This window comes from Natator depressus, chromosome 1 (genome assembly GCF_965152275.1).
Source record: "Natator depressus isolate rNatDep1 chromosome 1, rNatDep2.hap1, whole genome shotgun sequence".
Lineage (NCBI taxonomy): Eukaryota > Metazoa > Chordata > Testudines > Cheloniidae > Natator > Natator depressus.
In genome coordinates, this window is record NC_134234.1 from 43,551,606 (window position 1) to 43,579,176 (window position 27,571).

A 27,571-nucleotide genomic window follows, 5' to 3' on the forward strand; every position below is an offset into this window, starting at 1 on the left:
GGAGGGAGGGGGGTATTGCAATAAAAAAAAGTTCTAAAAACCACTGCATTCTGGAACTGAACTCTATAGTCTGAGCCTTCTAATATATGGGACTAGTTTACCTTGACACTTGTGCATTAAAAATGCTGACACATTAATAGCAACATTAAGAGTCTGCTGTTATAGATTGCAAAACCGACTCATGGCTAGGTATGAGACCTAATCAAGTTTCAGCCTAATTTATGGAAATGTGAATTAGAGTTGCTGATGCAAATGTGCACTGTGAAACACACTGAGGACATTATGAAATACTATCAAAGGAATTTGGTGTTTGTCTCTGTCAGTCATATGACGGCTGATCCCCATCCTGTCAGCTGTCATTCTCTCTCCTTGCTTTAGAAAGCTGTCCATGATAATCTACTAAAATCTCCATTATCCTCTGCATTGTACCACAAACTAATGAAATATTTATTAGACCAGAACCATGCTGAAGCAGAATGATGCCAGAATTACTACATCATAGGCTTCAATTCCCACCGTCTCTCACAGACGAAAGGATGCCAACAACTATATGAAATTATGTGATAAGTAACCTTCCAAATCATTAATTAAGTTCACGGGTGCTTTGCGTTTCTGATTTTCTGATGTGCAAAGATGACATTGTATAAAAATTAATTTGCTTAGGTCCACTATTCTAACCATTCTCATTTTGCCTTTTCCTCTTCTCTATAAACAAAGGCATCTTTAAAGGTAACTCCAAACTTGCTGTAAGAGCATCTTTTCCAGTAACTTACTCTGACGGCATTGGAGTTTGCTTGGAGTAGTATTTTATGGTATATTTGCTATCCCCTCATTTCCGAGGAGTCTCCTATTCTAAATACGCTCACTGAAGGAGTTTTGACAGGCTCATTATTCTCTCTGCTCACCACAGGTTGAAATTATGACAGGGTGAATTTCACCACCTGCAACTGACAATGAAGGAACAAATCCAGAACTCCACTAACATTGTCTGGGGACCTATAACATATAAGCTTCCCTTCTATTTCTGACCATCCCATAAGTTGTTTTCAGGTACATACTCTGTTTTCTTTTAACAAGTTAGGGGAAAGGAATAGTAGAAAACTGAGTATATGAACAGAGGAAATACACAATCCAAAGTTTTTAAAATATCAAATTTTTGTCTGGAATTTTGTCAAACCTTTGTTACCAAGAAAATCTCCCAAAGCCATTATTAGTGAAGAGCTTAGGTCCATTCCCACCCACATCAACTGGAAAACTCCAGAGACTATCTACAGCACATACAGTGACTTACATTGTGAATAGCTTTGAGAACCAAGCTCACTGGTTTTAATTACTGTTGTAAAACTAACACTTGCAGGGTGCAGGGATGTTTTAACTAAAGCTTAGGTGCACTCACTGAAGGCATTTCCTTTACAGGCATCATCCTGTTGCTGTATGAGCACTGCAGGTAATATTACTTTCCCCAGGCACTGAAGACAAAAGACTGCAGTTAGAAAGCACACTCACCAATCTTTCCCATATCCAAGCATGAAAACTAACCTGTCCAAGCATGTCTGGTGCAATGGGAATGGTGGGCCAGATGGCAGAGTAGACTCCGAAGAACACCAACCAGAGCAGCATGCTTCCCCAAACGGCCAGGTGGCTAAACTGTAGAGGTGACAAAAGAGAACACAGTACAGCTCTCTTTCCACTTAATAATGCCCACATTATTATTTTTCTCCTAGGAGTCTTTTTCTGTCCAGATCTCTGTCAGTCTCAACTTACAGCTGTCTACTGTACTTGGTTTTAGGCCAGTGGCACAGACTGGTTTAAACAGCACAGAACAGCTCCCCTCTTTAATCTTTTATCCACGACACAGACAGCCAGCCTTTTCAGCTAGTCTATCTTACTTGTAGCTTCAGAAACTCATCAGATTTTCCTCAGAACTCTGAGGTGCCCTCTGACTCCTGGTTCCCATTTTACTTATACTGAGTTATGTGATGCATCAACGTGGATGTTTTCAAAGGTATGAGTTAGAATTACACCCACAAAAGTCCTATTATGCCATTGCATGTATGCATATAAGCCACATGCACCACTAACATAGCCATTACTGGAAGAATCAAATAGTGTGTTATACACAATGACTACAAGAATAATCACTATTATGTACTGACTATTTTTTAAATATGTGCTAGGTGATTTATGGATATGCAAGACAATCCTTGCCCTGAAGAGTCTACAGTCTACACAACTAAACGGAATGGATGAGGGAAAAGGATGCCATAATACCAAAGTGACCAAGGAGATGTGCTGCAGAAGTTGAATACAAACAGTGTGACGTCATAAATGACTGTATACTGTATGTATACACTATTGACAAAGGAGGGTTTACAGACTTACGATGGAAAGCTGAGTTTACCTTTAATACTGAAGACATGAAAGCTATTTTATTTGGGCTCATACACACAGTGTTACTGTATTTCAAAAAAAGGAGAGAGTGTTGTTATCTAGCAGATAGAGCAGGGGGACTATAAGCCAGGACATGAAGATTCTGCTCCTGAAACTGTCACTGATTTTTCTAGGTGACAAATCACCTCAATTTCCAGTGCTGCAATTTACTCATCTGTCAAACAAGTAAAATAGTACCTGCTTTGCATGGGTATGGTAAGGGAAGCAGTGGGGAAAAAAAGACATATCTGGCTTCAAGACTAAGCTTGATAAGTTTATGGAAGGGATGATATGATGTCATAGCCTAATTTTGGCAATTAATTGATCTTTGACTATTAGTGGTAGATAGGCCTAATGGCCTGTGATGGGATGTTAGATGGGGTGAGATCTGAGTTACTACAGAGAATTCTTTCCTGAGTGTCTGGCTGGTGAGTCTTGCCCACATGCTCAGGGTTTAGCTAATCGCCATATTTGGGGTCGGGAATGAATTTTCCTCCAGGGCAGATTGGCAGAGGCCCTGAGGGTTTTTTGCCTTCCTCTGCAGCATGGGGCACGGGTCACTTGCTGGAGGATTCTCTCCACCTTGAAGTCTTGAAACCGTGAGTTGAGGACTTCAATAGCTCAGACATAGGTCAGGGGTTTGTTACAGGAGTGGGTGGGTGAGATTCTGTGGCCTGCATTGTGCAGGAGGTCAGACTAGATGATCATAATGGTCCCTTCTGACCTTAAAGTCTATAAGGCTTAATTAATGCTAGTAAAGTGCTTTGAGATCCTGGATGAAAAAGGCACGACAGATGCTGGGTATAGTTCTTAATAATAAATACATATTTTAAATGCTGATCACAGACATATATTGAACTTCCTGATTATGTGTTAAGAGAATCTTACTAATCCACGTTCTGAGATGTGAATGCTGATGACCTTTCTGGAGTAAAATATGATGGACCATCAGGGCATTTAACAAGGTCCTATTTTGCAATTTGCATTCTCATGCATATGTATTTTGACAGCTTGTAGGTGGTCAAAAAAAAATAAAAAAACAAGTAAAAATATTTAGAATACATACTGGACCAGAATTTTTAAACAAATAATTTTAATAGTATTTATATTACATTAACATTACATATTTAATAGCATTTACATAGCTAAGTGTGTTAAAGTTGCTTTATAAAATGAACTTATTAATCTTCAAAACAGCCTGATGGGGTGATTTGGAAATATTAGTGCCTTAATTTTATAGATGGCAAAATGTGAGGCAGAAAGCTGAAATGATTTATTTGCTTAGAGCATACTGTCTCCTGAAGAGGCAGCTTGTAAAAAACCAACTCATTTTATTTACTATTTTCAAAGTTTTTCTTACAGTTTTTAATGTTTATTTCATTTTAAATAAATGTAAATAATACAGGGGCAGCTTGTTTCTGTTGGAGCTGTGAGGAACCTGCCAACAGCTCACTATGGGCTCAATCTCACAAGATGTTAGTGTCATCATCTCCCACTGACTTTAGTTCTGATTGAGATAAGCACTTAAAACACATGCTTAGGTCCTTTCCTAAATAGGGATGGACTTAAGCACATACTTAAGTGCTCTCCTGAATTAGACACTTCCATAGTAGCTGAGGGCACTGAACATTTCCCAGCATTCGGCTCTTGTGGTGCTGCTGCAGGAATTCATATTTAAAGAAAAAATAGAATTATATGAGAAAAATACCCTTCAAAAAGTCATATTTTCAGAGCAGATTACTGCTCCCTCTGAGCTGCAGCAATTTCAAGCAATAAGCCAGCAGACTCAGCACTGTTCAGATTGAAGCTTCTGCTACAAGTTGCTAGAGTCACTAAGATTAGCAGAGACAAAAATAAGCAGAGGAAGATCTATAAGGACTTTTTTTTTTTTGCTTTTTAATAGGTGTATTTATGTAGAATGAGGGTGAAAGAGCATCTTCCTCTCCCCTTGCTCCAACCACATTGCCCCTCTCTGCAAACCCTTCACTAGATGCTTCTCTAATTCTACAACAGCTTTAAGCTCTTCAGCCTCACTTTCACCATGCTGTGATGCTGCCCCTACTTACATCTCTTCTCTCACGTCCTCCCCATCTTTCTTCTTATAGCCATGTTAATCGCTTCTCCCAACACTTCATACGTGTTGTTTTCCAGCTTTCAGCCATATGCCTTCTTTCATGATCCCTTTGCTTGGAACAGCCTCCTACTTCCTGTATGCCGTGTGCCCTCCCCCTCCTGCTTGCAATTCCTCCTTAAACACTTAATTTGGGTTGTCTCACATTGTTGATTTCACACTAAAATGAACTGGCTGATTAGTCTGATGTACATAGGTGTAAACCAGAAGTAACCGTTGAAGGTATAAAATCAATGTAAGTCAAAGGAAGATCACGCCCATAGTGTCTCCAGTTTTCTCTTGCTGGTCTGTGTATCCTATCTGTTTAAATTCATTTGTAAGCTCTTCTGAGGTAGGAAGGTGAGTTACTATAAATGTTAGTTGTGAAGAGCCTGTGGCCATGCTACATATAAACTATGTACAACAATAAGTCATTCTGAACGGTGCCACTCTGAAGTTTTAGCTGTACATCATGGAACGACCATTGGTTAGACCATTCCCTCCACCCGGCTTACCGGATAAGTCAGGATAAGAACTGCTATGCATCTGTGTCAGTTCTATATTTAGAGCTTTCAGTTATACCTATCACATTCTCTCATGTGGCCAAGTGTCTCTCTCACTCTTGAGAATAAACCTGCATGTAACCAATCCACTTGATGATGGAGAAGAGGCTTTCAGTCATACATTTAATACTCTTCAAGTACTACGAATGTTCTTCATGCATTGATTCCCTCACAGCTGAAACAATAAGTGTTACCAACACAAGGCCCCCAAGGAGAAGCAAATCACCACAGGGCCCAAGTCAGTGAGTGAGGAATTAGGAGGAACTTTTCTTTATATTATTTTTATATCAGAAAATCTCATGCGACTAATATATAAAAGAAAGGAGAAAAAAACCTTGTCCTGCTGACAGGGAAGATTTTTTGCACATGCTGACATTTTATTCATAAAATTCTAGTATCAATTAACATAGGGATTTATTGACCAGTATAAGTGCCTTTTTGGCTAAATTCAGAAAGCAGGAGGGTCAGTAATTGGTGTCTTTTCAGTCACATGGGGATAATTATTCAGGGAAGAGGGATAAGAAACATCAAATTATTCTGAATGTTACAGGATTTGAAGAGGCCCCATATGTCTAGGAAGCAGATTTGGATGCATCCACTTAGAGTGTGTGTGGGGTTCATTTGTTTTTAATGAATGTTTTTACATTTTAAAATGGCACTGAACTATACATCATAAAAAAAAACTATGAACAAACAGCGACAAAAATAGCACTTATGTTCTTTTATATTTTTCAGATGAGGGAATGAGGTACCACATTCAAAATAATAAAATCAAATAAAATGATCCACTTTTTCATCTTCAAAATGTAGACACATTAACTAACTAATCCTCACGACTCCTCTGTGAGGTATGTAAGTAAGTACTGTTACATTTTAAAGCTGGAGGGGCGGAGGCAGTGAGATTAAAGGAATTGGCAAAGTCCACTAAGGGAGTCAGTGGGGTCCTGATGGGATATGAACGCAAGAGCCCCTGGATCACATGCTTGTGCGCAGAACACAAGACCACTTCACTCCATTTATACTAGTAATCCCACTGGGTTAAACCTTTATTGTTACTATGCAAATAAGAATAAATGATTTGTGAGAAACTTCACAGACATAATAGCCCCTGTTCCAAAGAGTTTGGTATAGTTAACAGTTACAAAAAGAAAGTTATTTGCAGCTGAACCATATATAACCTGCAGAGTACTCTGTGGCCTACATTTTTTAGTTATTAGTGATTTTGGATGCCTTGATTCTTATGTGCCCCACTTAAGACACCTCAAACTCCTATAAGATGTCTCAAATTGGGTGTCTAAAAATTGAAGCACCCCAAAATCACTGGTCATTTTGGAAAATGTAGGTGTTAATATTTCTGAAAAAATTCTGTTAAGGAGGCATCAAGAGAGAAAATCATTGGATTTCTGGGATGCTATTACCCTAGATTCTGCCACCTATGGTATGCCTACCTATTGGACAGCAAGTAATAGCCAATCATTGCTGTGAATGACTCAGGAATCTGAGGTTCAGAGAATATGTACGGTTTTCAATTATCCCCACATCTAATCAATTCTGTGGTTCAGGAAACATAAAGAGAGCACTAGTATATAAAAAACTCCGTGGACTTGAAAAATAAAGAATTGCCAAAAAAAAAAAAAAAAAAAAAAAAAAGGTCTGGCACTGAAGTCAGTGATCAAGCCCTAATTGCCTATTGGTTGCTGGACACCTTTTGTTTGGTACTGCATGTATTCCTTCCAAAGTGGCTATGTAGTGGATCAGGTAATGGAAAAGAGATTACAGGCCAAATTCACTGACTTTAATGGAGTTACTCCAATAATGGCCATACCCAATAAATTAATTTAGAATCATAGAATATCAGGGTTGGAAAGGAACTCAGGAGGTCATCTAGTCCAACCCCCTGCTCAAAGCAGGACCTATCCCCAATTAAATCATCCCAGCCAGGGCTTTGTCAAGCCTGACCTTAAAAACTTCTAAGGAAGGAGATTCCACCACCTCCCTAGGTAATGCATTCCAGTGTTTCACCACCCTCCTAGGGAAAAAGTTTTTCCTAATATCCAACCTAAATCTCCCCCACTGCAATTTGAGACCCTCACTCCTTGTTCTGTCATCCGCCACCACTGAGAACAGTCTAGATCCATCCTCTTTGGAATCCCCTTTCAGATAGCTGAAAGCAGCTATCAAATCCCCCCTCATTCTTCTCTTCCGTAAACTAAACATCCCCAGTTCCCTCAGCCTCTCCTCATAACTCATGTGTTCCAGGCCCCTAATCATTTTTGTTGCCCTCTGCTGGACTCTCCAATTTTTCCACATCCTTCTTGTAGTGTAGGGCCCAAAATAGGACACAGTACCCCAGATGAGGCCTCACCAATGTCGAATAGAGGGGAACGATCACGTCCCTCGATCTGCTGGCAATGCCCCTACTTATACATCCCAAAAAACATTGGCCTTCTTGGCAACAAGCGTACACTGTTGACTCATATCCAGCTTCTCATCCACTATAACCCCTAGGTCCTTTTCTGCAGAACTGCTGCCTAGCCATTCGGTTCCTAGTCTGTAGCGGTGCATTGAATTCTTCCGTCCTAAGTGCAGGACGCTGCACTTGTCCTTGTTGAACCTCTGATTTCTTTTGGCCCAATCCTCCAATTTGTCTAGGTCCTTCTGTATCCTATCCCTACCCTCCAGCGGATCTACCACTCCTCCGAGTTTAGTGTCATCTGCAAACTGGCTGAGGGTGCAATCCACACCATCCTCCAGATCATTTATGAAGATATTGAACAAAACCGGCCCCAGGACCGACCCTTGGGGCACTCCACTTGATACCGGCTGCCAACTAGACATGGAGCCATTGATCACTACCCGTTGAGCCCGACAATCTAGCCAGCTTTCTATCCACCTTATAGTCCATTCATCCAGCCCATACTTCTTTAACTTGCTGGCAAGAATACTGTAGGAGACAGTGTCAAAAGCTTTGCTAAAGTCAAGGAATAACACGTCCACTGCTTTCCCTTCATCCACAGAACCAGTTATCTCGTCATAGAAGGCAATTAGATTAGTCAGGCATGACTTGCCCTTGGTGAATCCATGTTGACTGTTCCTGATCACTTTCCTCTCCTCTAAGTGCTTCAGAATTGATTCCTTGAGGACCTGCTCCATGATTTTTCCAGGGACTGAGGTGAGGCTGACTGGCCTGTAGTTCCCAGGATCCTCCTTCTTCCCTTTTTTAAAGATGGGCACTACATTAGCCTTTTTCCAGTCGTCCGGGACTTCCCCAGATTGCCATGAGTTTTCAAAGATAATGGACAATGGCTCAGCAATCACATCCGCCAACTCCTTTAGCACTCTCAGATGCAACGCATCCGGCCCCATGGACTTGTGCACGTCTAGCTTTTCTAAATAGTCCTGAACCACTTCTTTCTCCACAGAGGGCTGGTCACCTCCTCCCCATGCTGTGCTGCCCAGTGCAGTAGTCTGGGAGCTGACCTTGTTCGTGAAGACGGAGGCAAAAAAAGCATTGAGTACATAAGCTTTTTCCACATCCTTTGTCACTAGGTTGCCTCCCTCATTCAGTAAGGGGCCCACACTTTCCTTGACTTTCTTCTTGTTGCTACCATACCTGAAGAAACCCTTCTTGTTACTCTTAACATCTCTTGCTAGCTGCAACTCCAGGTGTGATTTGGCCTTCCTGATTTCACTCCTGCATGCCCGAGCAATATTTTTATACTCTTCCCTGGTCATTTGTCCAATCTTCCACTTCTTGTAAGCTTCTTTTTTGTGTTTAAGATCAGCAAGGATTTCACTGTTAAGCCAAGCTGGTCGCCTGCCATATTTACTATTCTTTCTACACATCGGGATGGTTTGTCCCTGTAACCTCAATAAGAATTCTTTAAAATACAGCCAGCTTTCCTGGACTCCTTTCCCCCTCATGTTATTCTCCCAGGGGATCTTGCCCATCAGTTCCCTGAGGGAGTCAAAGTCTGCTTTTCTGAAGTCCAGGGTCCGTATTCTGCTGCTTTCCTTTCTTCCTTGTGTCAGGATCCTGAACTCGACCATCTCATGGTCACTGCCTCCCAGGTTCCCATCCACTTTTGCTTCCCCTACTAATTCTTCCCGGTTTGTGAGCAGCATGTCAAGAAGAGCTCTGCCCCTAGTTGGTTCCTCCAGCGCTTGCACCAGGAAATCGTCCCCTACAGTTTCCAAAAATTTCCTGGATTGTCTGTGCACCGCTGTATTTCTCTCCCAGCAGATATCAGGGTGATTGAAGTCTCCCATGAGATCCAGGGCGTACGATCTATTAAATTCTGCAAGTTGCCAGTAGAAATACTCATCCACCTCATCCCCCTGGTCCGGTGGTCTATAGTAGACTCCCACCACGACATCATCCTTGCTGCTCACACTTCTTTAGAGTGTTTACAGGAGCCAGGCTAATAAAAAATGTTTCTCTTTCCCCACTTTCCCCTCTTTCTTTTCAAAGTTTTGATGCCATGTCCTTGTCATTACATTATGCTTAGCGCCCTACCAAATTCACTGTCTATTTTGGTCAATTTCATGGTAGGATTTTTAAAATAGTAAATATCATGATTTCAGCTATTTAAATCAGAAATTTCATAGTGTTGTAACTGTAGGGGTCCTGACCCAAGACGGAGTTATGGAGGGGTCACAAGGTTATTGTAGGGGGCAGGGGGTTGCGATACTGCTACCTTACTTCTGCGTTGCTGCTGGCGGGGCGCTGCCTTCAGAGCTGGATGCCCAGCCAACAGTCACCGCTCTCTGGCTGCTGAGCTCTGGAGGCAGCACAGATGTAAGGATGGCAATACCGCGACCCTCCTAAAATAACCTTGTGACCCCCCTGCAAATCCCCTTTGGGCAGGACCTCTAATTTGAGAAACGCTGGTCTCTCCTGTGAAATCTCTATAGTATAGGGTAAACACCTAAAAGACCAGATTTCATGGGGGGAGACCAGATTTCACGGTCTGTGATGCGTTTTTCACAGCCGTGAATTTGGTAATGTCACCTGCAGTTATCTCCTAATACAAACATGCTCTATGAAGTGAAAAGCAAGGAAAACAGTGATATAACTCCAGATGAGAGAGAATTGTAACCCAGATGAAAATACACCTACACTCTCTCCACTTCAAACCTGAATAAGAAAAATTGTAAATTTCGATATTAAAATATAACATACAATATGAAGAAAGATGTGGGCAAGAAAGATACCAAAAAAGATTGAGGACCACTTACTTTAGTCCATGCTGTAGTATCTAAACCAGCTTTCAAACAAACAGTAACCACAACATACTGTGGAAAGAAAGAAATGGAGGAAATATATTATATTCAGCATGTATATCCCACGCCTAGCTGTTTAACTTTTCCCCTTCTAAAAGTAACAATACTTTTATTTATATGCTGCCCATCCCCAAAGGCCTCTGGACACCTAACAGAACTAAAAGCACAATTTTTACACAATATTGTTCAGTAAATTTCTGAAGGAGGGAATGAAAAGGAAAAGACAAAACTTTTATACACACACACGGTCTAATTCTGATCTCACTCGTACACGTACCGATGTATACCAGTGTGACTGAAAGCAACTCTACTATTCAGCAAAATTGCTAAGATATAAATGCTAAGAACTTACTGTATAAACGATGTTTCCCACAAATAAATAGTCTGGTCCTTGGCCATTTGTGAACAATGCATCTGAAAGAGAGATAACAAAGCTTATCATATTTGATAATCAGTGTATCAACAGAATGGAATAAAGGGGATATTTTCAAAGGCAAAGATTTTCAATAACTTGCTTGAAAAAATCTCTCCCAAATTTGTCTTTGTAGAGTGCCTTTCATACCCTATGCTTCTCAAAGCACTTTAAAAAAAGCAGTATGTTAGAAATTGGTAATGCAGTGTTGTGTTTATATGCTCAGAAATAGCACTTTATATGCTCAGAAATAGCACAGTCACAACCTTAGTTGTTAAAAACTATTTTAGTGAGAGAATGAATGTTTGCCAGGCACTAACAAACAAATTGTCTAGAAGAGCTAATGCATTTTCTGTGTCACTCTGTGCTGCATATTGATACTGTTAATATTTTTTAAATTTTGATATTCCTTTGAAGTAAACAGTTTTTAAACACAAAGTGATTTGTAGCCAAATGAGGTTGGTTTAAAAAAAAAAAAAAGACGAGATTTGTAGTGGATACATGTGACGCCTAAAACATCTTAATGGGTATTAGTGTATCAACTGACTGGCATTCAGTCTCAGACACACCCTTTCTCCTGGCAGAAAGAGTGCAGAAGGGTGAGTACAGGTTGATTTATCACCTGAAAGTGCCAAGCTTGGCAATACTTCAAGTGTCCATTTAGTCATTCTTAGCGCTTGCCAACTTTAAATAGAAGCCTATGAAAGAACACATGACAGCCACATGAATGCCAAATGGACTCATAGTTACTGAAACCTTCAAGCATTACCCAAGCACGAGCACCATTTATGTTTTCATAAGTTTCAAGATGTCTGCTAGAGAAGTATACAAGTCTGGAGTTGGAACAGACCTATGATAAAACCTTGGGCCTGATCCTATAAACACTTATAGTGTTGGCATAGTGCTTATGACCTTGAGTGGTTTCACTTTTTGAATTTACATGCAGGACTGGACTTCATATTAGCAAACTGGGATCATTGACTGATATGACTTTAGTCTTACATTGATCATGGATCTTCATTCAAGCAGAAGCAGCAGCTCTTTTCAGCTTCCCAACAGCATTCTGCTGATGCAGCTCTGTCCTTCTCATCAATACTCTCAATTTTCAAACATTAACCCTTTCTTGCATAGGAGCTGTCAATCATGCCTACTTTAGTTATTCCAAATTGTAGTTAGGTGGAGAAAAGTCCACTAAAGGCCTGTTTTCACGTATGAACTAAACAGCATTTGAACTTAGATCTTTGTAGGTAAAAAGACATTTGCAATCACCTATTGTCCAATCAGTGTAGTTACACTGACCACCCAGTTTAGATTTGCTGCTCAGTCATTACATGGAAGTGGTACTGGACACTGCTGCAAAATTCTACCTCAATGCCTCAAAGTGGCACAGCTGCCTTGTCTGACAGCGAGGATAGTGGAGTGTATTCTTCAGTATGTTCAACCATGCTATTAAGGTGTCAGACTACCAGCCCAGGGAGAGGACAGTGTCCTCCTTCTTGAGGTGGTGTGCTAGCTAAGTTGAGGAGGTAAACATGCCACTGACAGCATAGCCAGTGGGTGGATGAAAAAATGGCTAAAACAACATGAATACATGGGCCCCAACTCCTCGTGTGCACCTCGATCCATTCTACGATGGTGGGGGGGAATTCAGTTGACGAGAGGCTGTTAAGAATCTCAGGGGCCAGAAAAAGGACTGCCCTCTCAGTGTGCACCTATAACTGCAGGACACTGATGAGAGGCAATTCGATCAAGCATCTAATGGAGGAGAAGGCAAGGACAGCCTGCGGCATCCTTGGTCTCTGCGAAATGCGACAAAGAAAGGAGATGAAAGTGAAGTGGAGAGACAAAAGTACCATCATGTTGGGAAAAGGAGAAGGCGTGAGAACCGTTGGAGGAACTGGCTTCATCACCAACAAGGAATGGTCTTCAAAAATAATCTCCTGCAAGTTCAAGCCATCGTGCATTGGAGTGCTACACCTCCAACTGAACAAGAACAGCACGCTGAAGGTTATTCAGATTTGTGCTCCCACAAGCACAAGCAAAGATGACGATGTGGAAGGATTCTATCAGGAGCTGGAGGAAACCCTCACTCAAAAATTCACATATATGATTGTGAAGGGAGATTTCAGTGCCAAAGTTGGAAGAGGGAAAGAAGGTGAAAAGTTCATTGGAAGGTATGGCACTGGTGAACAGAATCCATGAGAGCAACTGGCAACTCTGGTGGAGACAAAAGAAATGTTCATTGTTAACACCTGGTTTAAGAAGAAGGCCAAGAGGAGGTGAACATGGATTGCGCTCAATGTGAAGAAGAAGAAGACGATGACTGACTATATTCTGATCAATAAGTAGTGCATTGTACAAGACATCTCAGTAGTACCATCATTTATCACCGGTAGTGACAATCACTTGCTCAGAGCACAGCTCAACTTCAACGAAAAGGTGGAGAAGAAAGCACTACAGATGGCAAATCAGAGACAGGGGCCAAAAATATTTGACAAGGCAATCTTTAAAGCGAACATTTCCAACGAAGACTGGAGTTTTATAGATAACTGCAATGAGGCTTATAAAAACTTCACTGATAAGTTGAGGCAATGCGTGAAATTAGCCGAGAAAGAAAGACTGAAAAGAGCGAAGGGAAGAATCTCAGAGGAAATGCGGAACTTGCTAGAGAAACGAAGGAATATGAAGCGAAATGATGGTGATGGAAGATTTTATTGTGAAAAGACATGGCTACACATGGAGAAGGAAGGCCAGGATACGAGAAGAATGGAAGATGTGTTGTGACTGGTGCAATCTAACAAGGGCTGAAGGACCGATCGAGCAAGGTGATCAAGGTGAAGGTACTGGACAAATGATGGGGGTCAGAACTGTAACTTACTTTTCCCCCTCTGAATCCTTTAGCCTAGGTCTTGCCAGTTTGGCATCCCTGGCTACTGAGAGAGATAAAAGTTATTTACTGAAAGTGTTCTGTGATTTAAAACTGCTTCCTAGCCAGTATGGATAGGAGCTTGTTTGGTTTCTTGTCATAGGAATCTGTAATCACCTTATCTCTTCTTACTGAAGACAGTGGTCCTGATCTCCATTGGCTTTTGCCTTGTGTAGTCCTCGACACCAGTGTAAGCTGGGTGTAAAATGTTACCAAATCAGAATGGGAGGACTAACTACACTTTGTTCTACCTTTGCACTGGGGTTAAAAAAAACAAAGCTGAAGAGCAATGAAGAATCAGGCCTATTATCTCCAGTGCATCTTACCGATGCCAAGAGAGGCTTACTTTAGTGTCTGCTGTTTAGGTTTGTAGTGAAATTTGTCTTTGTGTGGCCATATTGATTGTCACAGATCGAATGTAATCTGGCCTAGTTACTCTGATTATATGCTACTTATCGTACAGTGTCATGGGAAACACTTAAATTCAGATTATCTATGTAATTTTCAATGTAATTACTAGATTTTTAAAAAAATATTCTAACATTATCCTGCATTTCATGACCTCACTCTTTGGGAACCCAGTGGCCCTACAAAGAAAGACCTTTCTGTTAATAAGAAAGAATCTGAAGATATGCAGAAAACATCTATCTTTAGGGCTATACAAGTGCCCATTCACTGAACATATGCAGTCTTTATCCTAAGGAACTCAAGTAGGTAAAGAACATGCCAGTGTGAATGAAACATTGTCTGAAGCTTTAAAAACACTTTTTACTCCAACATAAAGAAAGCTGAAAACTTTATATTCACCTCTCCTTGGAGAATAAAAGGAACTGTCTACACTCACAGTTAGCATAATTTTTCAGAAATGAAATTAATATTGGAGAAGGAGCATCCTAATCTATTTCATTTGTTGACACCTAAAAGGGCACTTTAAGATCATAGTTAGGGACAGATCAAGAAGTTAAGGAAAAAATATAAACAAACAAAAGTTTCTTAATTGTAACCTCTGGACAGATCAACCTAAAACAGAATTTAGAGAGGAGCTGTTTAATTTAACCCAATAATAACACTGGTTGTTATGCATGATAAGATATGAGTAATCCTATTTCTTGAGTCAGGTAGATAGACTGTAAGGGTTTGTCCTGTCCATGTATACTCCTGAGGGCATTCTGTGCCCCAAAATTAAAAATTTTGTGCACAATATTGCAAAATTCTCCAAAATTTATGGGTCATATAAATGTGGAGGCTCCAGCATGGCATTGGGGAGCACAGGCCACTGGCTGCACAGAGGTGGGAGATCACTGTGCAGCTCCCCCCAGGACACAGACTCAGCAGTAAGGTTGCACCCAACCCTAACAGTGCAAGGACCGGGCCTGCCCAAAAACACCCCAGGGGCCCTGCCCTCAGTGCCTGGTGCAGCAGTGTAGGCAGGCTCAGCAAGGCAGGATCCAAGTGTGGAGGGGCTTAGCATGGGGGGATCCAGGTGTGAGTTGAGAGGGCACTGTGTGAGGCAATCTGGGTGCAGGCAGCTGAGTAGGGGATCTGTGGGGGGTGGATCTGGATGCACAGGGGCTTGTTGCGGGGTTCTGGGTGCAATGGTAATGGGACTCTGAAGGGGGGGTCCAGTAAAGGTGGTTGGGGCTCAGTGGGGGGGGATCTGGGTGTGGGAGGGAGAGAGCTCAGCAGGGGAGTCTGGGTGTGGCATGCTCAGTGGGGGGGTTCCAGTTGCTGGGGGAGTGGAGTTCAGTGGGGTGGGGATCCATGTGCAGCTGGTTGGGGCTCAGTAGGGTGGCAATCTGGGTGTGGTTGGATTGTCGGGGTGGTCCAGGTGCAAGGTGAGTGGGGCTCGTCGGGAGAGTTCTGAGTGTGGGGGGGGGATAAGGCTTGGTGGGAGGGTCTGGGTATAAGGGGGTCTGGATGCATGTGGTTTGGGTGGATGGGGGAGCAACTCACTGTACAGTAATCCCTCCCCCTGCAGCTGAGGAGCTGATGGGTGCAGGAAGCATGGGGAGGGCGGGAGTTTGCAGAGCTTTCTACAGTGGGGGGAGAAATCTGGGGGTGGGTCTGACATGGCCCCGGATGCTGTGCAGGGGAAGAAGAAGTCCCATCCTCTGTTAGCTGAGCCCAGCACAGGGTACGAGCCACCAGCCAGGTCTTCTCCAGTCATGCCCCCTGCCCCACAGTGATTTACCTCTTTGCTGGCTGCCCTGGGCACCGGAAACATACTGCAGGGGAGGGTCGTCTGACCACTCTTGTGGCTTCTTTTTGCTTCCCCATCAGAAAGTCATTTTTCTGCAGAGAAGAAAAGAAATCTGCAGGGGACATAAATTCTGCACATGTGCAGTGGTGCAGAATTCCCCCAGGAGTAATGCTATGTACAAACTGGCTGGGTACATGGTGGGATTTCTTGTCTTTCTGTAAAGTACCAGGCAGTTGCCATTGGCAGCTGCAGGATACCAGACTTGAGGATGTCACCGTCTCATTTGATAAGGCAAATTCTGTTTCCCTAATTTTTCTAACTCTGAACCTGATCCAGCTTCCACTTAAGTGAACAGAAGCACTTTCAATTTACTTCAATGGGATTTGGTTGGGACACTCTGGAAATTACCCTGCATTTTGTAGGCAATTTGGGAAGAGTCTATTGTAGAATTTAAAAGGCCCAACAAATATAAAGCAAAAGGTTTCCCTATTGTAAGGATACAAAACTCACTATATGAACACTGTCCAAGTATGTGGCATGAGGAATGAAAATATTTGAAAAGGAAAGAAAACTGAAGATTTTGTGTGTGTGCCTGAACCCATGTTTTATTTCAGAACGTTCAGAAGACATAAGTGTGTGACTGAAAGAGGCTTACTAAAAATTAGGTATGGAAGTCACTATATGGGAGATATCCATGTCAAATGCAAGAATAGTGGCTTCCAAAGGTCAGCGCTGATAAATGGTCAAGGCTAGAAGCTATAACCGCTCCAACTGTCTATCATCATTAGTTTTCTTAGAACCAATTGTGACCTCCAGCTCTGCAAACACATTGGCACTGGGAAGACTGAATGCTACTTGCTGACATTTGAAATAATGAAGCAGTTACCATGTTCCAGCACTTTCAGTGGAAACCAGAAAAGAATGATGGAGTGGATCAAGGCGTTGATGCAGTGACCCCAGAAAACCTGAGGGAAAACAAACCAAGAAAGTCAGGAGTCCGCCAAAAAACTTGATCTCTCTCTAACTCCCAACAAATGCTTCATTGTGAAGTTTACTGGCAGACTGTAATATTTCTCCTAAGCTGCAATACTTGAAATTTTCTGAAATATATTTCCTTATCCACTTTTTACGTAATTTCTGTGCTACCACCAGACAACTCTGCTTCAGTTGAAGGATTTTTTAAATACAGTAGGTCAGATTATACTAGGGCAAACATATTACCCCCCAAAATCTTCATCAGAATATGAGCACGTGGATTCACCTTTGCTTAATCGCTCAAATTATCATGATGATAGACAGGACTATTAATACAATGAAACAGTTACTTTGTGTTCTTTTAATGAAGAAAAGTACTTTTTGTACCCCACAATGTCCCATTTAAAAGTCTTATGTTCTCAAATGTCAGAGGTTTGATATTCAGCAGTTTTATTCTTTGAAATCTTAGAATCCCTCTGACAAAACAAACCTAGGACCTTGCTTTGTTTCAAGAGTATATTTAATTACTCATTAAAAAAAACCCCAAAACCTCAAATGGTGAAATTTCTTAGCACAAAGAGGTCAGTAAATCAGTGAAACAGAAAGTGTAGGATATTCTCCAAAATACTAAAAGAAAATGCAAGAGTAACTTTATCTGCATAATTCTCAAACCTCAGCAATGACAGGAAGAATAAAATCATCCTAACTTAAGAAAAACTTTACAAAGATATTGAGCAAGGCTGGTAGGTAGGATTATGGCACCATTTCAATATGAAACTTAAAAAACAGGCACAGCTCATCCAGCTTCTCTGAAAGATGCAGACAGGCCATATATTGCGAGGTAGAATAAGCTATGAGTTGCAAAATTCATATTCAGATATGGGCCCTAATCTGAACTTCCCCAAAATGTGGATGGACTTCAGGACTACTATTCTAGTTCAGGCCTCTCTTCTAGTCAGTACTCAGAAACAGAAAATTACTTTCAAAAGAACACAACATTCTAGGAAGCAAGGACAACCCTGATTTCAAGGGAGTTATGCTGGCATAAAACTGAAGTAAAACTGAATGAGGCCTTTAAGATTGAAAAAAACAGGACTTGAAAATATGCTAGCATTTTTCTTTTAATTTTTTTTAAAAAATAAAAGATTTCCCATTACCCTTGTGTTGAACCCATCCGCATTTTGAGTAATTTTGTAGAGCTGGGGAAATCTAAGCATGCTGTCTTGAGTACATGATCGTTCAAAGATTCCCAGAGTGAAGGGTGGCAATGCTGTGAAAATCTACAAAGAAAACAAACACTAATTAAAAAAACACCTATTAACTTTATAAGTAGGTCCAAGATAACGTTTGAGATCTAGGGTGAAATCCTGGTGCCACTGAAGTCAATGGCAAAACTCCCACTGAGTTCAGTCGGGACTGAACCTCATCCCCAGAGTGTAATTTGACATCATTTTCAGTCAAACCGAAACCTGAAGTACAGTGATTCAAAACTCTTATTATTGATTGTACTTAACCTAAAGCACAAAAAGAAGCCAGAAAAGATAATTCTTACTCTTGCTGTTAACTAATAAGCTTAAGAGAAACAAGCTGAGCATCAGTATTTCATGTCATATTATTAGCCAACTAGTCTAGTTACATTAAAATGTATCTAAAGCCTGAAAAAGAAAGGCCGGCATGTACATTATGGAAAAGATTTGAGGTAAGTTGGTTTAAACATAGCTGCAACTGGAGCTGTAATAAAGTATTTCATTTGTTTTACGAAAGCAAAGATTATGAAGACATTAGTGCAAGTAAATGTGGAAATCAGACAAAAACTTCTAAAAAATAAAGAACATTCTGGATTCTGTTATTTCTGGCCTTCTGTGGTGTCTAAGCGAGGCATGAACCTTGATAGGAGTATGCCAACTCAGACTGAATCCAGACAAAAAAGAAGTGATATTGCTAGGTCAGAGGAACATCTAGAGAAAGAAACAGAGACCAGCATTTTGTTTCTATTTCTTTTCTGCTTTTCCCCCCATGAGTATTTGGAGGAAAGATCTACTTATGAGATATTTGGAGTTCAGAACTTTGTCTTATAATTACTGTTCCGCATGTATATACCTTTTTATAGTAGCTATAGAAAATGTTTACACTAAATGAAATAAATACAGACATTATATTTGTATTGCATTAAACACCCAAGGGCCCCAGTCAGGATCAGGATCCTGTTTGTGCTACGGAGGGCACAAACCCATAGGATCCACCACAGACATTTGTGTGTGATCTGGGGAAAGTCACTTAGGGTATGTCAACAGTGCAATTAAACATCTGTGGCTGGTCCATGCCAGCTGACTTGGGCTAATGGGGCTCAGGCTACGGGGCTGTTTAATTGCAGTGTAGACATTTTGGCTTGGGCTGGAGCCTGGGCTCTGAGATCCTAGGAGGTGGGAGGGCATCAGAGCCCGGGCTCCAGCCCAAACCACAACATCTACATCACAATTAAACTCTATGATTCTATGATCTAAAAGTGTGCATAGGCACTCAGTGCGGCTTTCAAAAATGCCTAGGTACTTAACTCCCCCTGGGAGTTAGGCACCTACTGGGATTTTTAATTCCCAAATTCCCGATAATGGGAGTTAGGTATCTAGGAGATTTTGAAACTCCACCACTGCATCTATCTGCATCTTTAGGCTCCTAAATACCTTTACCAATCTGGCCCTTCAGATTTCTGCGCCTCAGTTCTCCAACTCAAAAACAGGACAATTGTATGAGATGATGACTCATCCCTGAAAAAGAGCCTGATTAGGCCACATTAGAATGGCCACACTGAGACAGACCAATGGTCCATCTAGCCCAGGATCCTGTCTTCCAACAGTGGCCAGTGCCAAGTGCTTCAGAGGGCGTGAGCAGAACAAGATAATTTAACATGTGTTGTCCAGTCCCAGTTTCTGGCAGTCAGAGATTTGAGTCCCTGACCCTCTTGACTAATAGTTACTAATGAACCTATCTTCCATCTAATTCTTTTCTGAGCCCAGTTACACTCTTGGCCTTCACAATACCCCCTGGCAACAAGTTCCACCAGCTGAATGTGCGTTGTGTGAAGAAGTACTTCCTTATATTTGTTTTAAACCTGCTGCCTATTAATTTCATTGGGTGACCCCTGGTTCTTGTGTTATGTGGAGGGATAAATAATTCCTTACTCACTTTCTCCATACCATTCATGATTTTATGGGCTTCCATCATCTCCCCCAAGTCATTCCTTCAGCCAATCCACAAGCCAGGAGCTGGTCTGGTGATTCTCACGGCAGATATATAAGCCTCATGGGAGAAACAGCAGCTCAGTCTGCCCAACATCACTTCATGGCTTGGAACTGTCCCCGCCTGAAAGTGAGGACTGACTCCACATGCCTTAGCCTACTCCAGCCCTGCCCTTGCTCCAACCGCTACTTTTGCTTTGTTCTTAATCTGCTCTTGACTCCTGAGTCTGGCTCTGACCTATGGTTCCAGTTCCTGGCCCAGCTGACACTGCACCAACCACTAGGCCAGATTGCCTCTGCTCCAGCCACTAGGCCTGACCCTCCACATCTCAGTTTCTGAGTTTGGGCAAACTGTGCTATCAGGAACCAGTGGCCAAGATGGTTCTTCTATGCCTGCAAGTGCCCCTTTACAGTCAAAATGAAATCTCCAGGCACTCCTGCCATTGAGATGGCAGAGCTAGTTCAAACCACCAGAACCAAGTGGCCCAGCTATAATGGGAAAATGCCTTCCTGCACTCACATGTCCCAGCAGTCCTGGGCCCCGCTGCACCATTACCCACAATAGCCCAAGACCTAGGTCTGAAGATCCTACTAGCAGAGAGATCTGAATTCTGCTGGAACTTTCAGGAGTTTCTCAATCAATGTCACCTATTGTTCCTGTTGCATCCAGTGATGTACCTGAATGATGAAACCAAATGACCAACTGTGCTGGTGAGGAGGATGAAAGTCTCAGGGAAGGAGAACATCAAGCTGGAGCAGAGGAAAGAAATTCCTTAATTGGAACCCTCCTTCCAGATGATGTCACGGTATCCTATCACACTGAGGATACCTCTCTGGGGGAGTGGACCTCTGTTGTTAGTAAGAGACAGGTAATAGTAATGGGGGATTTGATTATTAGACATGTAGATAGTTGGTTTCTGATGACTGGAAGATCTGCATGGTGAATTGCCTGCCGGGTGTGAAGGTTGAAGACCTCTCAAGACACCAAGATAGACTTATATGCAGTGCTGGGGAGGAACCAGTGATCATGGTACATGTAGGTTCCAGTAACATAGGGAAAGGTAGGATAGGAGTCCTGGAGGTCATATGTAGGCTGCTAGGTAAGAAACTCAAGTCCAGGATGGGCTCCACCTAAACCAAAATGGAACCAGATTGCTGACATGTAAAATTAAAAAGATCATAGAGGAATTTTTCAACTAAGGACTGAGAGAAAGCTGACAGATGCAGAGGAACATACAGTTCAGACAGCTACATCCCTTAGGGGACGATTTATTAAAGGGGATACTCTATATCTTGGTAAAGAAGAGATGACAGAGGTTGATAAAGTACAGGTAGGAACTGAAGAGAAAACAGTCAAACAAAAAAGAGTCCCATTCAATTACATCATACAAAGGCAGACAACTAAATACTGACGAATTTTATAAGTGCTTGTCTACAAACACAAGAAGTCTAAATAGTAAGATGGGTGAACTTGAGTGCCTGGTATTAAGAGGATAATATCATTTTAGAGGTTCAAACTATACATATGCACACACACATATTTGACCAAAAAAAGTAAGATGACGAAAAAAATGCCACCTTGACTAAGCAGAATAAAAGAGGTGGTTAGAAACAAAAAGACATCTTTTGAAGTTAAATCCTAGTGAGGAAAATAGAAAGGAACAAACTCTGGTGAATCAAGTGTAAGAGTACAATTAGGCAGGCCAAAAAAGAATTTGAAAAGCAACTGGGAAAAGACACTAAAACTAACAGTAACATTTTTTTTAATTACATCAGAAGCAGGAAGCCTGCCAAACATTCAGTGTGGCCACTGGGTGACCGAGGTGCTAAAGGAGCACTCAGGGAAGACAAGGCTATTATGGAGAGGCTAAATTCATTCTCAGAACTCTCCCCTGTCTGATAGAATCATAGAATATCAGGGTTGGAAGGGACCTCAGGAGGTCATCTAGTCCAAACCCCTGCTCAAAGCAGGACCGATCCCCAGTTAAATCATCCCAGCCAGGGCTTTGTCAAGCCTGACCTTAAAAACTTCGAAGGAAGGAGATTCCACCACTTCCCTAGGTAATGCATTGCAGTGTTTCACCACCCTCCTAGTGAAAAAGTTTTTCCTGATATCCAACCTGAATCTCCCCCACTGCAACTTGAGACCCTTACTCCTTGTCCTGTCATCCGCTACCACTGAGAATAGTCTAAATCCATCCTCTTTGGAACCCCCTTTCAGGTAGTTGAAAGCAGCTATCAAATCCCCCCTCATTCTTCTCTTCCGCAGACTAAACAATCCCAGTTCCCTCAACCTCTCCTCATAAGTCATGTGTTCCAGTCCCCTAATCATTTTTGTTGCCCTCCGCTGGACTCTCTCCAATTTTTCCACATCCTTCTTGTAGTGTGGGGCCCAAAACTGGACACAGTATTCCAGACGAGGCCTCACCAATGTCGAATAGAGGGGAACGATCACGTCCCTCGATCTGCTCGCTATGCCCCTACTTATACATCCCAAAATGCCATTGGCCTTCTTGGCAACAAGGGCACACTGTTGACTCATATCTAGCTTCTCGTCCACTGCAACCCCTAGGTCCTTTTCTGCAGAACTGCTGCCTAGCCATTCGGTCCCTAATCTGTAGCGGTGCATTGGATTCTTCCGTCCTAAGTGCAGGACTCTGCACTTGTCCTTGTTGAAGCTCATCAGATTTCTTTTGGCCCAATCCTCCAATTTGTCTAGGTCCCTCTGTATCCTATCCCTACCCTCCAGTGGATCTACCTTTCCTCCTAGTTTAGTGTCGTCTGCAAACTTGCTGAGGGTGCAATCCACACCATCCTCCAGATCATTTATGAAGGTATTGAACAAAACCGTCCCCAGGACCGACCCTTGGGGCACTCCGCTTGATACTGGCTGCCAACTAGACATGGAGACATTGATCACTACCCGTTGAGCCTGACAATCTAGCCAACTTTCTACCCACCTTATAGTGCATTCATCCAGCCCATACTTCTTTAACTTGCTGGCAAGAATACTGTGGAAGACAGTGTCAAAAGCTTTGCTAAAGTCAAGGAACAACACGTCCACTGCTTTCCCTTCATCCACAGAACCAATTATCTCGTCATAGAAGGCAATTAGATTAGTCAGGCATGACTTGCCCTTGGTGAATCCATGTTGACTGTTCCTGATCACTTTTCTCTCCTCTAAGTGCTTCAGAATTGATTCCTTGAGGACCTGCTCCATGATTTTTCCAGGGATTGAGGTGAGGCTGACTGGCCTGTAGTTCCCAGGATCCTCCTTCTTCCCTTTTTTAAAGATGGGCACTACGTTAGCCTTTTTCCAGTCGTCCAGGACTTCCCCGGATCGCCATGAGTTTTCAAAGATAATGGACAATGGCTCCGCAATCACATCCGCCAACTCCTTTAGCACTCTTGGATGCAACGCATCCGGCCCCATGGACTTGTGCATGTCAAGCTTTTCTAAATAGTCCTGAACCACTTCTTTCTCCACAGAGGGCTGGTCACCTCCTCCCCATGCTGTGCTGCCCAGTGCAGTAGTCTGGGAGCTGACCTTGTTTGTGAAGACAGAGGCAAAAAAAGTATTGAGTACATTAGCTTTTTCCACATCTTCTGTCACTAGGTTGCCTCCCTCATTCAGTAAGGGGCCCACACTTTCCTTGACTTTCTTCTTGTTGCCAACATACCTGAAGAAACCCTTCTTGTTACTCTTAACATCTCTTGCTTGCTGCAACTCCAGATGTGATTTGGCCTTCCTGATTTCACTCCTGCATGCCTGAGCATTATTTTTATATTCATCCCTGGTCATTTGTCCAATCTTCCACTTCTTGTAAGCTTCTTTTTTGTGTTTAAGATCGGCAAGGATTTCACTGTTAAGCCAAGCTGGTCGCCTGCCATATTTACTATTCTTTCTACACATTGGGATGGTTTGTCCCTGTAACCTCAATAAGAATTCTTTAAAATACAGCCAGCTCTCCTGGACTCCTTTCCCCCTCATGTTATTCTCCCAGGGGATCTTGCCCATCAGTTCCCTGAGGGAGTCAAAGTCTGCTTTTCTGAAGTCCAGGGTCCGTATTCTGCTGCTTTCCTTTCTTCCTTGTGTCAGGATCCTGAACTCGACCATCTCATGGTCACTGCCTCCCAGGTTCCTATCCACTTTTGCTTCCCCTATTAATTCTTCCCGGTTTGTGAGCAGCAGGTCAAGAAGAGCTCTGCCCCTAGTTGGTTCCTCCAGCACTTGCACCAGGAAATTGTCCCCTACAGTTTCCAAAAACTTCCTGGATTGTCTGTGCACCGCTGTATTGCTCTCCCAGCAGATATCAGGGTGATTGAAGTCTTCCATGAGAACCAAGACATGCGATCTAGTAACTTCTGCGAGTTGCCGAAAGAAAGCCTCGTCCACCTCATCCCCCTGGTCCAATGGTCTATAGCAGACTCCCACCACGACATCACCCTTGGTGCTCACACTTCTAAACTTAATCCAGAAACTCTCAGGTTTTTCTGCAGTGTCATACCGGAGCTCTGAGCAGTCATACTGCTCTCTTACATATAGTGCAACTCCCGCACCTTTTCTGCCCTGCCTATCCTTCCTGAACAGCTTATATCCGTCCATGACAGTACTCCAGTCATGTGAGTTATCCCACCAAGTCTCTGTTATTCCAATCACATCATAATTCCTTGACTTTGCCAGGACTTCCAGTTCTCCCTGCTTGTTTCCCAGGCTTTGTGCATTTGTGTATAGGCACTTGAGATAACCCGCTGATCGCCCCTCTTTCTTAGTATGAGGCAGGAGCCCCCCCCCCACGCTCCTGCTTCCTCCTGGTATCCCACTTCCCCACTTACCTCAGGGCTTTGGTCTCCTTCCCCCGTGAACCTAGTTTAAAGCCCTCCTCACTAGGTTAGCCAACCTGCTCGTGAAGATGCTCTTCCCTCTCTTTATTAGGTGGAGCCCATCTCTGCCTAGCACTCCTCCTTCTTGGAACACCATCTCATGGTCAAAGAATCCAAAGCCTTCTCTCCGACACCACCTGCGTAGCCATTCGTTGACTTCCACGATTCGACGGTCTCTACCCTGGCCTTTTCCTTCCAGGGGGAGGATGGACGAGAACACCACTTGCGCCTCAAACTCCTTTATCCTTCTTCCCAGAGCCACGTAGTCTGCAGTGATCTGCTCAAGGTCATTCTTAGCAGTCTCATTGGTGCCCACGTGGAGAAGCAGGAAGGGGTAGCAATCCGAGGGCTTGATGAGTCTCGGCAGTCTCTCCGTCACATTGAGAATCTTAGCAGCAGACTTCTCTGTTTTCCCGGTCGGGGCGGCAGATAGATGACTCAGTCCTCTTGAGGAGAGAGTCCCCGACCACCACCACCCGCCTCCTTCTCTTGGGAGTGGTGGTCGTGGAACCCCCAACCCTAGGACAGTGCATCTCATGCCTTCCACCTGGCGGAGTCTCCTTCTGCTCCCTTCCCTCAGACGTATCATCTGGTCCACTCTCCGCTTTGGTACCTGTGGAGAGAACATGAAAACGGTTACTTACCTGCATCTGCGTTGCTGGTACATGGACGTTCCCCTTTCTTCTTCTGGAGGTCACATGATGCCAAATTTCTTCACCGGCCTCCTGTCCCCGCTGTGCAGCCTGCTCTGAATCTTCAGAACCTTGTGCCCGTAGAAGCATACCCTGACATCTGTCCAGGAAATCTTCAGTTTCTCTTATGCAAACTCCATCCACAAGCCTTACCTGGCTCCAGCCCTGCTCTTGCTCCAGCCTCGCACCCAACCCTACTCTTGCTTTGTTCCAAACCTGCTCCTGGGTCCAGGTCTGACCTCAGGCTTTGGATCCTGGCCCAGATGCCACCACACCAAGCACTACACCAGACTGCCACTGCTTCCACTGCTAGGTCCAACCCTCCACATCCCATTTTTGACAAATAGTACCTCACCAAGGTGTTGTGAGGAAAAATACATTCAAGATTGTGAAATGCTTGTACACTATGGTGCTGGGGAAGCATATAAATAGATAGATTAGATATGATCTCTTATGCACCAAAGGGTTTACAATCTAAATAAAGGCAATACTCAGGTGAGTGGAGGCAGGAATCAGGGAGGGAGCATGAACATAACATTAACATGGTCACTGTGGCAAAATACCTTGTTTGCCTCAGTCCTTTTTAGCCTTGGAGACTCAGGTTTGGGGCAAGGCAAATTCTTACAGGTGACACAGGGTCCTGCTACTCCTCTCCTCAGTCAGTCCCTTGTGCATGTTTTCCTTCCCTTCTGGGGAGTGAGTGCAGCCTCCCTATCGGGAAGGTCTGGTGTCTTGCTGCAAACAGCCTACTGGCAGCTTCCCTGCTCCTCTCACTCCCTCACTTTCCCCCTCCTACCACCCAGGGGAGGGTTTAAAAAGGTCCCAAGTAGTTGGAGTCAGCTGAACCTAATTGATTCCCTAGCAACCCCTTTTCCAGCTGAACCTTATTGCCCCATGGTTCTCTCTCCTCAGTGGATAGGGAGGGGCCTTTTAATCCCCTGGGACTAATTACTACCCCCCTTTTGTAGCTGTTTGTCCTGGGTTTACCACATCACACAGTTCCCCAGGTTAACAACGTGCATCGCCTGATTCTTCTGAAGCGTTTAAAGTATTGGGGTTTTTAAATTATCACTTCTAAAAATTCCCTATTAAGCCACAGCCCCTTGTGCAGCTCCCTTAATATTTGCTTTCACCACCACTCTGGCTGAAAAAGGTGACCCAGATTTTGCCTACTGTTTAATTTATTTATTTTTAAGGGCTTTACACAGTCTATCCCAACCACTCCTCTATCTAGCATTATTAGTGCCTTTTAAAAACTACAAACTCTCCCTACTCTCCTTAGGACAACAGACCCCCTCTCTTTACATTTTCATTTTTTTATTTCAATTTCTATAAATCATTAAAAAACCCTACATTAAAGCTGTAGGCACCTTTAACATACCATAGAAAAATCAAATATATCTGATGACATGTGGGGGGCTCAGAGACCACTAAGACCTCAAGGGTTATCCCACTCTCCCTGATGCATCCAGGGGAAGGAATGGCTCCATGCAGCAGTAAACTATAAGAAGTGAGAAAATCCTATTCCCTTGCTCAGTTAACTACCTACCCCCTAACCCACACCTCCCGCACCCAACAGCCAATCTCCCAACACCACGAAACAGCTCAGAGGCCAGAATTGCTGACATTATAGGGTTCCTGATACTGCTGGGAGGAGGGGTTTCTGGGGGGCATGTGCCCCTAAAGTTTTCACCCACCCCCAACACCTTGTGCTACTGACAGCAGTGGCTGTGGGCACTGCTGCCAGGCCTCTCCTTTTTGAAGGATGCTGTGGTCTTCTCAAAGGAACACTCAGCTCCAGAACTACTGTGGAGGGCTCAACCCCACACTGTGCTCCTGCGAAGGGAGAGGGATTGCTAG

The 27,571-nt window shown here is 43.1% G+C and overlaps 1 protein-coding gene across 2 annotated transcripts in view; it reads right to left on the reverse strand.

Moving 5' to 3' along the window:
• The window catches only part of ATP8A2 (ATPase phospholipid transporting 8A2), a 674,656-nt gene that overhangs the window by 155,055 nt on the left and 492,030 nt on the right, over positions 1–27,571 (reverse strand). For both annotated transcript variants that reach the window (XM_074958618.1, XM_074958626.1), the window contains exons 29-33: positions 18,057–18,179; positions 16,811–16,889; positions 10,739–10,800; positions 10,342–10,398; positions 1,540–1,647 (exon numbers count right to left, since the gene is read on the reverse strand). In XM_074958618.1, coding sequence (XP_074814719.1) covers positions 1,540–1,647; positions 10,342–10,398; positions 10,739–10,800; positions 16,811–16,889; positions 18,057–18,179 — 429 coding nt within the window. The remainder of the gene's footprint in view (positions 1–1,539; positions 1,648–10,341; positions 10,399–10,738; positions 10,801–16,810; positions 16,890–18,056; positions 18,180–27,571) is intronic.